Genomic DNA, 17393 nt, shown 5'->3' on the forward strand with positions numbered 1-17393 from the left:
CTGTTATGTGTTATCCTCGTCAAATCCAACTAGAAACTTGCAGCAAGATGTAAAAATTACTGTTCACAGACATTATTCTTCCAACCTGAGTGAGCTTGACCTATTTTTGCAAAGAATGGTAAAATATTGGTATGTATATAGTCCAAAAGACCACAAGCTTTAATTGCAGTGAACGTTTGTTTTATTATTGATTGGGGGTGAATACAAACACACGCCCAAGTCATCAGATTTTAAAGCTTTTCAGAACAATGTATCATTTTCTTTCAAGCGATTTGCAGTTTTATGTTGGTCTATCGAAAAAATTCCAATAAAAAGTATAGAAGTTTGTTGTCAAAATGTGCCCTAATGTAAAGAGGTTAAAGGGGAATGAATATTTTTGTAAAGCTCTATAGTATAAATCACTTTTAGATCAGTTTTCCGAAATAAAGACTTCAGATGTATCATTTTATTTAACAAGATTAAATCATATGACCATCCTCATGGTGACACACCCTCTAAGGGGCAAAGGGCAGGGTACGGCATCGTCTATCTGAATGCAAGTGTCTATGTACGGGTCCAACAGCACCATGCTTGGGAGTGCTTTGTTGCTTTTCCTCTCGCTGACTAGATAGATCTGGCCACTGACGTTGGTACAGCCGCAAAAAAACTTGTTCTCCAAACACTCTTCTTTGAGTATCGTCCATTCATCAGTTTCCATGTCAAAACGCAAGGCCTGGCCTCCAAACAGGTAGAGGGCACCATTGAGCTCAGTGGCAACCAGGTCATACCTGAAAGAGAGTTTAAAAATAAAAATAAAACATTTTTTTCTGTTTGAAATATAATTCTTCTTCAATCATTTCAGTTTAGGAATGCGAGAAGCATAATCTGAGGAGTCATGTTTACTCACCGTGGAAACGGTGAATTGGAGACTACATCCCACTGATCCTCCTTCGCCTCATATCTCTGAATTCCTGCATACACATCCCCATTTTCATCTAGACCACATGCAACATAAATACACATTCCCAGAGCAGCTGTGGCCGCCCTCTCCACTGCCCTGACCATGGGGTTCACCCCCTGCCAGCCTTCCTCTGACCCCAGGACCAGCCTCTCTACGTCAGCCACGAGGCCGTCATCCATGCTGCCGCCCAGCACATACACAGCTGAATCCAGCCCAATGGAGCAGTGACTGTGTCTGGATTTCTGCATGGCCGGACCATCCAGCCAGCGCTGGTTTCCACATTCGTATATCCTGACCCAGTCCACACTGAACCACAGCACATCTCGGAAGTAGCCACCTGTGACGACCACATTGTCACCTAAGAAAATTAGAAAATACATCAACAAAAATCCCAGTAGAAAAGAATAGTCTGTAATGTAGTTTTATATATTTCATGTAAAGGAATTAAAACAATTTCTTAACAGTGCCCCTTGAATATATTTATTTATTTTCACTTTACAACCAAAAACTTCAACTTTCTTTATTGGGATTTGATCAAATAAACCAACACCAAGAAGTGTATGATTATGATGTGAAAGGAAAATGTAAAATGGTTTTCATATTGTAACGTGCTTTTGTATTCAACTCTCTTTACTCGAATACCTAAAATCAAATCACTTCTCTTCTGAAATTATCCAAGGTGTAAACAGAGTTCACACGTGTCATTTAAGGTTAAGTTTAACTTATCGGAGTTATTTGCAAAGAAGAATAGGCAATAATTGTATTCACTATGTGTACAATACTTCACAAGAATTTCAGCTGGTAGGTTGCCAAAGCAGAATCTTCAAATCGTTATTAGTGTAAGTAAATCATCAATTATCATCCTTTCACTTCATAATCATGCACAACCTTGTGTTGCTTTAATAATACCTATAACATACATTGAAGTTTGCAGTGTGATAAAAAAAATTACAAGGGCACAGATCCATTAATAGGGATGGAAGACACCGTACATCTTATAAATTTAGGCCTTAATTTTAGTATACTCATCAATGTGACAACAGTCATTATAATTTTATCACACAAACATTACCCACTGCTGCGACAGAGTACTGAGTTAGGTTCTTTCTCTGCAGAGGTGAGCAGCTTTGCCATCTACCACTCTGAGGGTGAAACTGATACAGAGCCTGTTCTTCCTTATCATGAGGTCCACCCAGGATATACAAAGTCTCGCTGGCTCTGGTTCTCCTCATTGATGTTCCCACTGACCAAGAAGGTGGATAATATTCATTGAGCTTGCTGATGAGTCTGGCTCTGGGGTCAGAACTTTTCATTTGGGTCAAAAGCTTAGAAAGGAAAGGTAAAGAGAGAGACTCGGGTCTCACCAGCTCAATCAGCTCCAGGAAATGTTCCTCTCGTTTAGGGTCAGATGACACCCAGTGCATGGTGGCCTCCAGGGCCTGATCATCTCTGAAGATGGCCAGGTCATCGCTGGCAAGAAGGTCTGCTAATGTCTCCTTTGAAAGGCGCAGGAAGTCTTCTTGGGATGAAACTGCAGAGAAATGTGTGAGCGCCACCTGTCGTGCTGCGGTGTATAGATGAGTACAACCAAGCTGCCAGGCATAGGCCATCATTCCCAAGCAGTTGGTGAGGTGCAGCTCACGCTCAAGGAACTTGCAGCACAGCAGTCTGGGTCGCTCCAGCTGCAAGAAGTCTGCTGTCTCCAGGATTCCCAGAACATTTTCTCTCTTCAGATCTAGTTTGTGTGTCTTGCTGTACTCCATCAAGACCTTAAAGTATTGCAGCTCTACCCCTTTGATCTCCACATGCCTTTTGTTGCTTTCCACGCCACAGCCAAAAAACAGAGCCCTGAAGTAAGGGCTCTGGAGCGCCAGATGGTGTCGGCTGACATAAAAGCTCTCTCCTACCACCTGCAAGGTAGCGTCAGGAATTGTGTCAGGCTCTGAGGCTTCAACACAGAGGGCAGATTCATCCGGCTCGGTTTTGTTTTCTGGTTGAGGGAGAGGATTCAGTCTACAGCTTTCAGACTCCTGCTCACTGTCAGCTTTTCCGGCCATGTCAACACAGCCAAGCCTAATGTCTGTGTCCCACTTCACAACCCAAAACACCAACTGGTTCTCAGGTCAAGATTATAAATAGACTCTGCCCTGTGACTGATCTGGAAGAGCAGAGCTTCCACTCCACCAGTAGAATAAAAAATAAATAAATAAATATAATATAGGTGCTTTACACTAAAAGATTAAAAGTTTGTCCTAGTAATATCCTAATTGAAGTTGCACAAGAAATGATAACATTAAAACATGTTTTTAATGTTTAAGCGATATTATATCCCGCTACAAAAATATGTAACGTTTGGTTTAAAATGTAATTTTTTTATTGAGGAAGTATGTTTTTGTTCAAATGTGATAAATATAGCCCAACGTAAAGAGAACACGAAATATTAACATTTGATTGTAAAAAATATTGTTAGAAAAAGAAATGTTTTAAGTCTGAGGAAACATATTCTATTTTTTATTGTTCAATAGAGATATTAAAATAAAGTAAACCTTTTAAATTAAAACTGCATGTAAAGTATACACGCTTAGACATGAGTACGGATTTATTTCTTTGCGTACACTTCTCATGACGTCACCCATTGACGCTGAGCGATTTGATTGGTCTTACGTTCCTGGCGTCATGATTTAACTTCCGTGTCACGGAGCTAACATGGCGGTGAGTTCGTTGCACGTTTGCTTTCGTTCTAATATTTATTTAATCTGTCAAATTATAAAACATTATCGGATTTTTTGCTAACCTGTAAGCGTGTTGAGATGAAGAACGGGTTTTCCAGTGTAATTATACAGCTGCTTTGTTTACATTTATGATTACCTCTGTTAGAAAGCTAAGCTCATGCTAATACATTCTGACTGTGAGCGTTTTGTGATTTAAAAACAACATAGCCAAACTTTGGTGTCTGCAGGACAAAGAGAAGAAGAAGAAGGAAAGCATCTTCGACTTGTCTAAATATATCGACAAGACAATTCGTGTGAAGTTCCAAGGAGGAAGAGAGGGTAGGTGGCTTATATGTGCAGATGAGCTAAAGGTATTCAGTCAGGTTTTAAATGCACCGAGTGTTGCCTCTTTTGTTTCTCAGCCAGCGGCGTTCTGAAAGGGTTTGATCCACTGCTAAACCTGGTGCTGGACGGCACGATCGAGTATATGCGAGGTAAGTAGACAAGTTTTAAGGCTTTAAAGCTACATGAGAGGAGTTTAAATAACCAGTGGACTGCTGGCACTTCATCTCTTGCTCAGCCCAACATTACTTTGTATTCAGTTCTGCATCCAGGGCAAAAGAAAAGTCGCTGATATACAGCCATTGTAAAAAGGAAGAGCTCCCTTTTTCAAAGTTTTATGCATACACATAATGGGTTTTGCTAAATAGTGAATCCATGTGATGCGTGTTTTTCTTTGACTGTTTTTCTGTGAAAATAGTTAAGTGTTGTCAGAAGGTTTTGGTGTAAGGCACGTGATTTGTGGTTATAAATAAAGAGGGCAACGAAGTTCCAAACCAGAAAAAATGTCCGTATTTAAAAGTAAAATTTATTTTTAAGATAATAAAGAGAAAAATTCAGTTCTGCAAATATTTGTCTACAAGTTAGGTTTATTTTATTTTTTGGACAGGATTGACCATTGCTGTTCCTGGAGAAATTAGTCAATTATATCAGATCTCCTTATGCAAAAATTGTTTTTGTCTTTATTTGCTTACTTCTATGCAAAAGAAATCTCCTCAAAAGGCCAAAAACCTTTTAAAATCTGATCTTTGTCATAAACCTCTTTTAATGCACACCCTTAATACAAAGTTTAACACAGAACTACTTGTCTGATTTCAATCTGATTTTTGTAGTCTGAACTTGGTGTGAATCTGTGTGTAGATCCAGATGACCAGCTGAAGCTGACAGAAGACACCCGGCAGCTGGGGCTGGTGGTCTGCAGAGGAACCTCCGTAGTGCTGATCTGTCCTCAGGATGGCATGGAGGCCATACCAAACCCCTTCATACAGCAGCAGGATGGCTAACTCTCTCGTTAGCTGCTTAGTGGCACATATTTGATCTGTTTTGTTTGTTCATGTTTTCATTTTTTCTTTTTTTTTTAACCCATTACAGGACAGTTCTAGTTCATAAAACAAACCTGTTGACTTAAGTTAAAAATCTACCACAAAATGAATCAAATGCACTTCACCTCTACTTTTTATGTAGTGTGCAAATGTTGCAAAGTTTTGTTTGTAAAGACCCCAAAAGTCTGGGAAGTGTTAACGTGACAATTTTTTTTTATCTGTAGTATCTTTTATAATTCTTTGTTTTTGATAAGAAAATAAAGTGGAAAATCTAATTTTGCTGAGTGTTATAAGTCACTTTTTCTGTACATATTTACCAGAAATCAAGGCTCTGGCATTAGTAGTTGTTTGTACACATGCATCTTAAACACAGTGATATATTGCAAGTGGTAACTCTTAATTTTAAAGATAAGAGGTTACAGCTAAGATGTTAGTCTAATTAAAGTAAATGCATGTGCAACCTGGTCTTTGGTGCTCTTGCATTAATTACTGGGTCAATGCTCTGTAACTTGGAACCTATGGTTTCTTTAATAGCTGCCTTTGGCTCATCTGCATCACTTAACCTCTGTAGGTTTAAAGTCAGTGGGGACAGGTGCACAGTCCCAAAGGAAAACGTTTATCAGGATTCATTAGTATACTGAAGCATAAAGTAAATACATTTTTCCCGGTGGATGACTTAATAAACTTTGGAGCCTTGTTTTCCTGTTTCAAATTTAATTTAATCTGAAAAGAGAACTTTAGAAAACTGAACCATAGTCATTTCATTTTAATCATTAGTCCAAGAAAGACCATTCTGCCCTGTCTCTGATTAAGGAGTAGTTTGACGTGGGGAACACAACAACCAAAGCCCATCTCACAGTTACGTTTGCGTGGGTTTCACTCTTAAAACACCCACTCCTTATCTCTCCTCCAAACTTGAATATCGACTTTGTTTCATATGTTTGAAGACTACAGTAATCCTTTTTGCAAATTGAAAATGTGTAATTGATCTATGTAATATACAAGTCTGTTTGATTTGCGTTACTTAAATGAATTTATTGAAATGTACCTGTGGTGGTTCCCAGAAGCGGTGAGCTCAGTGGCCTGTCAACAGACCACTGAGTTCACCTTTTCATGCAGTAACAGAAGAATTTAATGATGATCTTTAGAGGGGAGTTTCTGTTTTTGAAGATAAGCCATTCAAGCTTGTCCACACACAAAGACACATTTGTGGTATTAGCCGCTTTAGACAGAATCACTTTAAGGAGGGGCGAGAGATTAGGTATCAATGCTTATTTTTGGATTGTTCCTTTGAAGATAACATGGGTATGGATGTCTTAGTGAATAAGATGAGGGTTTTTTTCTAAAAGAGGACCCTCGGTTTGAATGGAATTTGTACTGCTAACAGAAGCTGTATTCCTCTGCAAGTCTCTGATGGGTTTTCAGGAGCTATGAATAAAAATGGTGAAATAAAAAGGCCAAATTCCTTCAGGCTTTGCTCCTCCTCTGCTGCTCAGTCACTGTGTCAATAGAGCACAAGCTGCTCTGTTGGAGGAAGGCAAGGAGCTACACTAAATACCTGCTTTTTGTTATTTACCACATTATAGAGCGCCCACTAAACACTCTTTAGTGGGCGTTTAAAATTTTCCTGCAAACTATGGGAGATCACAGGTGACAGGAGGAACCCCTGTGTACACCTGGGTGGGACCAAACAGAATCAGGACGGATGGACAGAGAGCTGAGCAGGGATTTCTGAGGCTGAATTGAACCTGTTAGAGTAAACAGAAACGGTGAGTTTCCTGAGGCATAAGGACCTGACCCACCCCCAGCTGGGGGGCAACAAATAGCGGACCTGCTTGGCCCAATTCCCCCTTGTCTTCCATTTGTGCCTCTGTTCCTGAGAGAACTGCGGGTCATCTTTGTCTTCGCCTCGCAGAATAATGACAGAAGAAAGAGGTGAGTGCGGCTGCTGCAGGCAGCAGAAAGTCCTGGCTGTTTTTATTGTTGCTCAAGGTGATCCTCATTCAGTCAATGAGCGTAGAAAGACATCATTCAGGAAAAAAACAGTTTTGGAACATCTGGTCCATTTATTGGTGAACATCATGGCCTCTGTGGTATTCTTTACGCAGACCTCAGCCTGCACTTCTTAGTGGTTTGTTCTCAAGAGATTTCCTGATTTTCAATCAGCCGTTTCAAAAAGATGTTTAAAAATTAAGCTTCAAGTTTCAGATTATTCTCTGTTTATTTGAAAGGCGCACATTGCAATTTAAAATCTAACCTTTTTATCAAACAAAATAAAGCTCTCTAGTTTTTGATTTGAAATACTTTTCCTACTGGGTGGGGTTTAATTAAACTTTTTTCCTTCATTCCTTTCTTCATTCCTTCACCCTACAAATTCTTGGCAAAACGTTTGAAGCTAGGTCTGATTAAATGAAGAATGTAAATACTCACATATTCTTAAATAAATGCCTGGACTTTGAGTAGGCTATTCTAACTCATGAATATGCTTTGATCTAAACCAGTGTTTCTGAACCCACTGTCTTTCATGTTTAAGAGCCTCAGCATGCATCTAGTGCTGCTGAAGCCTGCAAATCAATCCTTTATTTAAGTCAGGTGTGTTGCAGGAAGGAAACTTCCAAAGACCAGGGTTGAGAAACATTGATCTTAACCGGTTCATTGTTGCTTTGGCTGCATGTTAAGGGTTATTATCCTGCTGGAAGGTGGGCCTATACTCCAGTCATGACTCTTTTGCTGCCTCCTATAAGTTTTCTTTCAGGATTACCTTGTATTTAGTCCCCTCTTTTATTCCCATCAACTTTGTCCACCTTCATCTTGTGTACTGATCTAAAGCATCCCCATAGCATGATGCTACTAACACCATGTGTTATTGTGAGGATGGTGTGTTCAGGCGGAAATGCAGCATCAACTAAACAGCAGTAAACATGTAGGTCACAAAGTTCCGTTTTGTCTCATCTGCGTCTTGGCTGCTGATGGAAATCTCTTCTAGTCTGGTTTATTTTACTGTGTTTCTGTTTTATCCTTAGACTCGGTTCACTCTATGCACCCATCACTGTGAAGACAGTTGAATGTGAGGCTGGAGCTGGGAGTCCACGATGGACGTCAGTAGGGATGGCAGTGGAGGGTCGTGGCCACCCTCACCCTCCAACACCGGCTGTCATAAAGGCATTGTTGCAGTCTGCATCATCCTTTTCCTTATTGTGGGCATCTTTGCAGGCCTCGCTATTGGTGAGCCACAAGAGTTTTTATAGTTATATTAATTACAAAACATGGTTGTTGTTGTTTCTTTTGTTCCTTTGACACCAGTTATATAGTTGTAAAAAAAAAATTTATTCCCCATTAAGGGACCAGTACTATGTTATACAACAGCAAGTTATAATGTTATTTCCTCTTCAAAAGCATACCTGGAAAGTTGCTTTGATTCTTTCATGCATGTATGAGAAATCATTGAGTCTCCTGTGGCAGCCATTCGGGGGGGCCCCTAAATGCTTGTTTTCACAAACTACCACCTTTTCCAAGCCAAGCTTCTGCCTCACAGAGCCCCCTCCCCATCCACATCCCCTTTCAGCTCCTTCAGACTAGTGGCAGCTGCAATTAGCAAACACCTTGTGGAACTGCGCATCAGCTGAGCTCATCATGTGAACTACTCATTGCAAATGTAGTCGTGCCCTAATTTATAACTACAAGAAGTTGGTTTTATTTCACAGAACATTGTTAAAGTTCCCATCTTTTCTTTAGAAATGCATGCAGGTTGTTGTGGGGTGCCCTATTTTTCTTTTTTTTTTTTACATGATTTTATAATGATGACTTTGTGCATCCAAATATGTAAAGTCTTTTAATGTTGATAATAATCTGCTGTTTCCTATGCTTCTTTTGTTTTAATTGAAAGCTAACATTTCCCCTCTTTCACTGGCAGCATACCTGCTGGAGGAACCGCATGATTTCTTAGAAACCGTGGAGTTGAAGGGACTCAAGTACAGTCCTGATCTGGAGGATGGAAACTCTGGTTTCTCTATAATACTTTCCTCAGCTTTAAAGTCCAAAGTGAGGGCTGAAATATCATATGGTACAATCTGAAACATTTATGCAGAAGGATAACATTGTAATTTATTTTGCTATTTCAGGTTAAAGATATCTTCACTGCCTCATCGATATCAAAACATTATTATGGCTGCAGCATTATTGCGTTTGGGTAAGTAAAAAAGGTAGTTTAATCAAGAGAAACTGTCTAAGATAACACACTGAAGTGTGCTTACTCTTTTACAGTAGCATACATGGTGATGTGATGGCAACATTAAGACTGTTCTTCAGGGTATCCAAAATCCAGCAGTATTCTGATAACTTTTTTCGAGACCTGCTGAGAGCAGGGCTCAGCTCGGTGTTGTATGGGAAACCACTAGAGGTGCCTGGGTTTGGACAGATCAGCGCTATCGTCTTACTGGGTAACTATCATCTTGATGATGATGATAATGATGAGCAAGTGAGAGAAATGGGGATATCAGAGCTAAATGTTTTATTTACAACAGGAGCCAGTGGAAAGTCGTTTTATGTAATTGGAGATGAGATGATAGGTGAGTTATTATGTTTTTTTTGTTTTTCTAGGCTTCAAAATCTCTGAATTTTTTAAATATTCTGTTTTAATTTATGTAGAAGATTTTTTATTTAATCTTGGATCAAAAACTTGGATTTAAAATACATTAAGTCTGTGGTGCCTGTATAAGCTTCATTCATACCAATTTAACTTTTTTCATTTTGTCATGGGACACAACCACAAACCTTCATAATTTTGGAAGGATTTTATGTGATACAGGACCTGGTGTACAGTTATGAAGTGGAAGTGAAATGATGCAGAAAAAACTCAGAAAAGTTACATCAGTTAACAGACAGGAAAATGAAGATCCTATGGTGATAAGATAACTTAGGGGGAAAGTTGTGAAGAAGTTTAAATCAGAGTAATGTTCATTGCTTGGCACAACTGTAACACTAAATTGACAGTCTGGGAAAAGAATGGGCTCAGATTTACATCTGTAGATGTGGAAAGTTGTTATACACCAGTCCCATAAAGCCTGCAGCTGTAACTGCAGCATAAGTCTGTACTATGAAGTATTAATTCTGGAAGGCTGAATGCAAATGAACTCCTCACTTTCTTAGATTCTTATGTGCATACTTTTTGGAAAACCATCGATAATATTTACTCCTTTAAACCCTGATTAAAAACATTTGATTTTGTGGTTGTAACAAAATAAAATGTGAAAAAGATCAAGAGATATGAATACTTTAACAATATGAATACCTTAACAGGCAACTTCTTCTGCTTCTTCTCTTACAATTTCAGAATTCCTTTTAAAATATTTTATTGCCCAAAGTCACTCTCTTCCACCCTCATCTAATTCCCTTCTCTTGCATGTGGGATTTTCAGCAAGGTGTCCAGAAAATGCTTACACTTGTGAAAACGGGGAATGTATTCCCAAAAAAAACCCCGCGTGTGATTTCATCCCTGACTGTGCAGATGCATCTGATGAGGCTCGCTGTGGTAAGCAGCTTCAGAGTACAAGTGTTTGCTACACTCATTGTCAATATCAAGCAGGCACAGTTTGCAGAAAACCCAGCACGCATTACAAATACAGATCTCCTCTGTATTGATGTTGATCCTGAACAGACTGCGGCTTACGCCCGGCAATGGGGAGTCGGATAGTTGGTGGTGAGGACGCCCGCCAAGGCGAGCTGCCCTGGCAGGTCAGTCTGAGGTACCACTGGAGGCACACATGTGGAGCCTCCATCATCAACGAGCGCTGGATCATCAGTGCAGCACACTGCTTTGAAGGGTATTTTACTTGTATGTGATTATTTTATATTTATCCATCTTGAACATTTTCCAAGGCTTGTATCTTTTCTCATTTCAGTGCCAACAATCCCAGTGAATGGACAGCACTGGTTGGAGCCAACCTGGTCAACGGCATAGAGGCCGAGTCGAAAACTATTAATATCAAGTCGATAATTGTCAATCCTGAATACGACCCCATGACCAGCAACAATGATGTGACTGTCCTGGAGCTGGAGACGCCCCTCACCTTCAACTCCTACATCCAGCCTGTCTGCATTCCCCCTCCGTCCCACGTCTTTGAGCCCGGTCAGAGCTGCATTGTGTCTGGGTGGGGCGCTCTGCAGCAGTTTAGCAGTGAGTTTGCGCATGCAAACACTTTATTCCATCAAATCCATAATTTAAAACTGAACGAAACTAACATTAATATTAGATTTATGTATAATAGCAACATGTTGTCCTAAATATTGCCTTGTGACATCAGTGTTCCTTCAATAAGTATTGTTTTTTTTGGCCTGCATTTATTTTTCCCATGCACACACTAATTAAAAATAGAAGCTTATTTACAAATTCTCTATGACTTTACCAAGTCACGTATTGATTTGCACTGTGTTCTTCTTCTGTTGTTCAGCACATGTCCCTAACACGCTGCAGAAAGCGTTGGTTAAGATCATAGACTCCAAGGCGTGCAATCAGTCATCTGTGTACAGAGGTGCTATTACTCACAAAATGATGTGTGCTGGATTCCTGCAGGGGAAGGTGGACTCCTGTCAGGTCAGTGGAAGCTCATATAAGGTGGAATTTATAATTTTCCAATTTTGTCCTGCAGCATTTATTGAAGATCTCTTATATCAAAGGTGATTCATTCCTAAAATAAATCCTATGGGTAGAGTTGTTGAGATTATCTGCTATCTTAATAAGGACAACTTTTTATAGGAAATTGTCTTGTATAAGAACACTGTGGCTAATAACTACAGAGGCTAACAATGGCTATCAGCCTCTGTAAAGAAAACGTTATAAGATTCAGCAATTTCAATTTAAGATTTTGTGGCTTAGTTAGACAAACTTCTGGCAGGATTCCTTCAGTTAAACCCATGTCCATGTGTCTGACCTGCAGGGTGACTCTGGAGGGCCCCTTGTGTGCGAAGGCGGACCCGGGAGGTTCTTTCTGGCTGGGGTGGTGAGCTGGGGTGTGGGTTGTGCCCAGGTCAACAGGCCTGGAGTTTACGCCCGCGTCACCAAGCTCAGAAACTTTATTTTAAAATACACAGATCCAGCTTTGGTCAATGACCAAGTAAAGCCTGTTCCAACAATACCAGCCCCATTGACCAGTAAGTCCTCTGGGAGCCTCCTAGTGCCTCAGAGCATGGCAATGGATGAACCTGCTGGAGTCCCTCAACCTGGTAATGTGGCCATCAAAACTGGGAATTTATTTCTTATTACAAATAACCCCATGCCCATGACATTAATACTGTTATGTATTCCAGCCACAAACTGCAGTGAGAACTTCCAATGTGGCTCCAGTTTGTGCATCAGTAAAGTCAACCCGGAGTGTGACAGAATCCCCGACTGCCCCAATGAAGCCGACGAGAAAAACTGTGGTAATGTTTATGGGCATAAAACACAGTGAATGTTGGGTTTCGACAACTTGGTACTTGAGCTGTGTCTTTGCTCCAGACTGTGGAGTTCGTCCTGCGCTGGGCGTTCAGCGGATCATAGGTGGAGTCACGGCTCGGCGGGGAGAGTGGCCGTGGACTGGCAGTCTGCAGTACCAGAAACAACATCGCTGTGGCACCACACTCATTCACAAGAAGTGGTTACTGACTGCTGCACACTGTTTTAACAGGTACAAATATCTCCAATAAAATAAACATGTTTTAATCATAATAAAATGCCTCAACTAACAGTTTTATTTCATGGTTTTCATCCATAGTGATTCTAGCCCCACTGAGTGGGCTGTAAGCCTCGGGTCTGTGCTGCGGTCTGGGTTAGGCGCGTTGGTTATTCCCATACAGAGAGTGATCATCCACCCGGCTTTCAATGGCACCAACATGGACCATGATGTGGCTCTGGTGGAGCTGGCAGTCCCAGCCCCGGTGTCCTACACCATCCAGCTGGTGTGTCTTCCCTCGCCGACACATATCTTCCTGGAGAACTCAGAGTGCTACATCACAGGCTGGGGATCCATGAAGGAAGGAGGTGAGAGTCACACAAAACTTTTTTATGTTGCATGTTTTTGATAACCAAACAAATTTTAATATAAAATAATTCTTGCATATCCATATAAATGATTATTTTTACTATTATCCGAAAAGAAAAAGAATCTAAACCAAACTGACCCTATGTGAAAAGGTAATTCCCACATTGAAATTATACCTAGTAATGCCACCTTTAACACCGAAAACTACCCTCAAGAGTTTGAAATAATCAGCAATGACTATCAACATTGCTGATTAGGTGTTTGAAGCACCTCAGCACAATTTAAGGTTACGTACAGTATGTTCAAATTATAGATATTATGATAAATATTGTGGTTATTATGTATGATTTTTAGAGGTAATCTCACCTTAAATAGGTATTACTAAGCATATGAAATTTTGTCACAATAATTATTAAAACCGGAAATAATTTCACTCATGTTCCATTTGATGAATTGGATAAAATGTTTAAATATTTTGTTAATTTTTATTATTAAATATTAGTGGCATTTTCACCCTTTTTATTAAATATCTGAATCAAAAGTTTAATGTTTCTAAAATTTCATGAACTGAAACAAAAGAGTAATTCTTTTTAATGTTTTCTTTACACTTCCCTAGGAGTGCTGAAAAACATCTATAATTTTTTTACATTGAGAAAACAACAGTTGTTCCCCAGATTCAGTAAATTAGAATATTATTGAATAATGCATTATATAAACTAATTAAACACGATTGAATGTTTGCAAGCCATTAATTTTGTTAATTACGATGACTTTCCTTTATTTAACATGATTTAACATGACTTTTGTTAACACAGTTAACAAAAACATATCATTTAAAATTAAAATATTACATAAAACCAATAAAAAGGAAAAAAAAAAACATTTTTAATACAGACAGATAGCCTTAATAAAGGTTGTCAATTCTCAAAAGACACTTTTAAAATGACGAATGAGCCTCATCAGAACACACCTCCTAATTTATTGAATATGACTGTGTATAAAACACTTTTCACAATGTATTTCTTTATGAAATTTCTATTCATTATTCTACAAAATACCATTATATTTGCTACATTGAAGTTTTTGTACCATTATTTAATAATATTGATGCAGTAAGGATAATTACTTCCCCCAGGCTCTCTGACCAACTTGCTGCAGAAAGCTGCCGTGAACATCATTGATCAGGAAGACTGTCAGCTGTCATATGGCAATGTGTTGACTCCCAGCATGATGTGTGCCGGATTCATGGCGGGAGGACGGGACACCTGCCTGGTAAGAAACACCATGCAATATCATTTTAAAAAGAAACATATCTGTGCCTGTTTTTATGCCAAGCTTCTGGGTGGTCCACTCTTGGCAGTTTGTGGGCAGTAACAGGAAGCTCTGAGGGGTTCTGGAAAGTTGGGCCCTTTTTTAAACAGTGGTTGAGTAGTTCAGTGAGAGCAAAGTGAAGCTCTCCCTTCATACCTTAAAGGTTTCTAGGACTGTGGAAACCCAAATATGGCAGAATGAAGTCGCAAGACATTAGAGGAGAAAGAAGAATGTGGTAAAAGTTGGCTTTTTTGAATTATCTTAGGCACATCTAACCTTGTTTAATTGTCCTTTGATAAAAACAAAAAAACTAAGGCAGGAATTTTCCTGCCTTAGTCAAAGCACCTGGTCACATAATTTCATTTTTAATTATGTTATGTTAATTAAACAGCTCTGGAAAAAATTGAGATGACTTAAAATGATTAGCGTTTCTCTGATTTTACTCCCTATAGATATATGTTTGAGTAAAATGAACATTGTTCTTTTATTCTATAAACTACTGACAACATGTATCTGAAATTCCAAGAAAAAATTTTGTATTTATTTGCAGAAAATGAAAAATGGTCAAAATAAGGAAAAAGATGCAGCGCTTTCAGGCCTCAAATAATGCAAAGAAGACAAGTTCATAATCATTTAGAAACAACAATACTAATGTTTTAGTTCAGAAATCAATATTTGGTGGAATAACTGAGGTTTTCAATGGGGGTTCAGTGCAGTGGTCTCGTATTTTTTTTCCAGAGCTGTATTTTTGATATTATTTTATTCTTGCTCAAAAATTAACTAAACCTGTATGTTTTTTTCTTGTTTTTTTTACTAAAACCAAAAAAATAGTGTACATTTTTAGAAAAAATTATTTGTACCTATAGTAGATAGAGCTGAGGCAAAAAAGAAGTTTCAGGTATTTGCTTTTTTAAAACATAGAAAAAAATAATAGTTGATTGCTTTCTATTTCTTTGGTTTTAGAGTTTGCTTTAATCTCTCTCCAAAAAACATTTTTGCTGTATTTTATCAACTTTAAATAAAGGGTGACTCAAAGTCTGGTTTGATCAAATGTTAAAGGATATTTAGTTTAAAATGAAAACAAAAGCTAAAAATGTGGTTACTAAAAATATATACTTCTTGTATATATATTTTTCAAGTGAAAAAAAAAAGAATTTAAAATGTTAAAATTTATATTGCTCTAGTTTTTCCAAATGTCCATTGTATCACCTGTAAGTTGCAGTCTGGTGCCATAAATAGCCCAAAGTTCCCCTTTTATTTACCAGAGACCTAAAAATGAGGCCATTTGTATTTTGGTTTAAATAACCAAACTCTTGATGTTTCCAGGGGGATTCTGGTGGGCCGTTGACGTGCCGCCATCACTCTGGCCCGTGGTTTATCGCTGGTGTGACCAGCTGGGGACACGGATGTGGACGAACTGGTTTTCCAGGGGTTTATACTCGGGTGACCTCTGTCAGGAAATGGATATCAACACACCTACCTTTTTGATGAGGGAGGAAAAAAACTGTCTGTAGAGAAAAACTTGTGGAAACAGTGGATTTTACTGGTACGTCTTCTCCACATTCCCATACTGTACAAGGACTAAAGTCATGCCAAAAGCCAGATAAACATTTCCTCAGTTAACAAAGCCCTGACCTATGTGTCATGGGTGCTGTTTGCAACACTGTGCAATAGCCTAGCCTGGACCATTCAACATGTACTGATGAAACAATCATCAGCTGTGGGTAACTCACTACCAACAGTTGCATGATTAAAATTATTTATTACACTTATTTATTTTCCTGGTAGGTATGAATACTGGTAAGGGTGCTGTTTCTTTTATTTTTTATACCGTCTGAGAGTACACTGACCAGCCTCAGCATTAAAAACCACTGATCAGCATGGATCTGCTTATTGCAGTGCTGCATGATGCTGGCGATCCCTGCATCCTGACATTTATAGGGATGTTCTGAATTCCTGCAAAGTTGCACCTTTCTACACAATATTAAAGTCTCAGGAATGGCACAAAAAACAATTTTATATGGCCTCCAAATTTGGATTGCAACCTGATTGTGCAACAATGGGATGTGCAGTAATATTATAGTTCTTACTCATTTCTTAAATATGATTGCCTCCGTACCTCATCTTTAGAGGTAATTTATTTAAAAAAAAAAAAAAAGGTTGGATTTTTAAAGTTTTCAGTGAGATTAAGATGCTACAGGCTTTTTACTCCTCTATCCCAGCTAAGCTAGCAAATTTATCTGAGATTGTTATAAAGGTCTGGGGTGCACAAACATTCAGCTGGTGTTCAATGCTGTTGATAAACTGTGTACTGTTCTTATAGGTTCATTTACTTTTCTTTAGAAATTCAGTGTCATATTTTTAAGACAAGATGGGTTTTCTTGGGAAAGTGTGTGTAAAATCTACTTAGACTAACTTGAGCTTTATAAATGAAACTTGTAGTGTTCTTTTAATCATACTTGATGAGACACACAGAGAAGTTTCTGATTAACCAGATTTATTCTTTTTTTTTTCAATTAAAATAATTTCTTCTTGCACACAATTCCTCTGCAGTTGCTGCTTACAGGCTTCTCTCACTCAAACTATGCAGGTGGGTTGTACTTCCCTGTATGCCTGAGCAGCTACACACACAGAGCTGAGAACAGTGCTGTATCCTGACTGTGTGAAGCAGAGCCCAGCTGAAACAAGCCCACCACTGTGGAAGGGCAGCAGCTAGAGTAACACATAGGAAACATGTCAGACAAAACAGTTTTGTTCTTCAGCTGTAGCTTGATATAGGCTGGATGGAGGGCTGTGAATGTCAGTTGTGAGACTTTAAAGTTACAGTTAATGTTGCCAACAGGACCACATTATGTTTATTATAATAAGGTAAAAAGTTTTGCTTGTTTATGTTTTGGCTCAGAGCCCCAGTGGCATTCTGAGACAGGATTCCAGGTGAAATCCTCTCCACCTGCAGGCTGAAGGAGTTAGCAAGCTTTATCCAATAACATTAACACATCAACTGTCAGCCAACTTAGTCTAAGCCAGATTT

At 38.9% G+C, this 17393-nt stretch overlaps 3 protein-coding genes across 3 annotated transcripts; 2 read left to right on the plus strand and 1 right to left on the minus strand.

Annotated features, from left to right (window-relative positions):
- Positions 1 to 29: 29 nt before the first annotated feature.
- On the minus strand, positions 30 to 3017 carry LOC102226307 (kelch-like protein 23). The gene is made up of 3 exons (XM_014469328.2): positions 2013 to 3017; positions 887 to 1298; positions 30 to 767 (listed from the first exon to the last, which is right to left on the minus strand). The coding sequence occupies exons 1-3, from the start codon at positions 2995 to 2997 to the stop codon at positions 464 to 466; spliced, it is 1701 nt and encodes a 566-aa protein (XP_014324814.1). The 5' UTR covers positions 2998 to 3017; the 3' UTR covers positions 30 to 463.
- A 575-nt stretch (positions 3018 to 3592) lies between these two features.
- lsm7 (LSM7 homolog, U6 small nuclear RNA and mRNA degradation associated) lies at positions 3593 to 5308 on the plus strand. Its single transcript, XM_005800509.3, has 4 exons — positions 3593 to 3652; positions 3900 to 3990; positions 4074 to 4145; positions 4852 to 5308. The coding sequence occupies exons 1-4, from the start codon at positions 3647 to 3649 to the stop codon at positions 4992 to 4994; spliced, it is 312 nt and encodes a 103-aa protein (XP_005800566.1). The 5' UTR covers positions 3593 to 3646; the 3' UTR covers positions 4995 to 5308.
- A 2817-nt stretch (positions 5309 to 8125) lies between these two features.
- tmprss9 (transmembrane protease, serine 9) lies at positions 8126 to 16035 on the plus strand. Its single transcript, XM_023339802.1, has 15 exons — positions 8126 to 8258; positions 8947 to 9074; positions 9155 to 9222; positions 9342 to 9472; positions 9557 to 9601; positions 10450 to 10563; positions 10690 to 10855; positions 10934 to 11208; positions 11483 to 11625; positions 11969 to 12254; positions 12339 to 12452; positions 12529 to 12697; positions 12785 to 13050; positions 14187 to 14323; positions 15689 to 16035. Exons 1-15 carry the CDS (start codon positions 8126 to 8128, stop codon positions 15848 to 15850), a joined length of 2337 nt encoding a protein of 778 aa, XP_023195570.1. The 3' UTR covers positions 15851 to 16035.
- Positions 16036 to 17393: the final 1358 nt, after the last annotated feature.

The sequence above is a fragment of the Xiphophorus maculatus genome, chromosome 9, assembly GCF_002775205.1.
Source record: "Xiphophorus maculatus strain JP 163 A chromosome 9, X_maculatus-5.0-male, whole genome shotgun sequence".
Taxonomy (NCBI): Eukaryota; Metazoa; Chordata; class Actinopteri; order Cyprinodontiformes; family Poeciliidae; genus Xiphophorus; species Xiphophorus maculatus.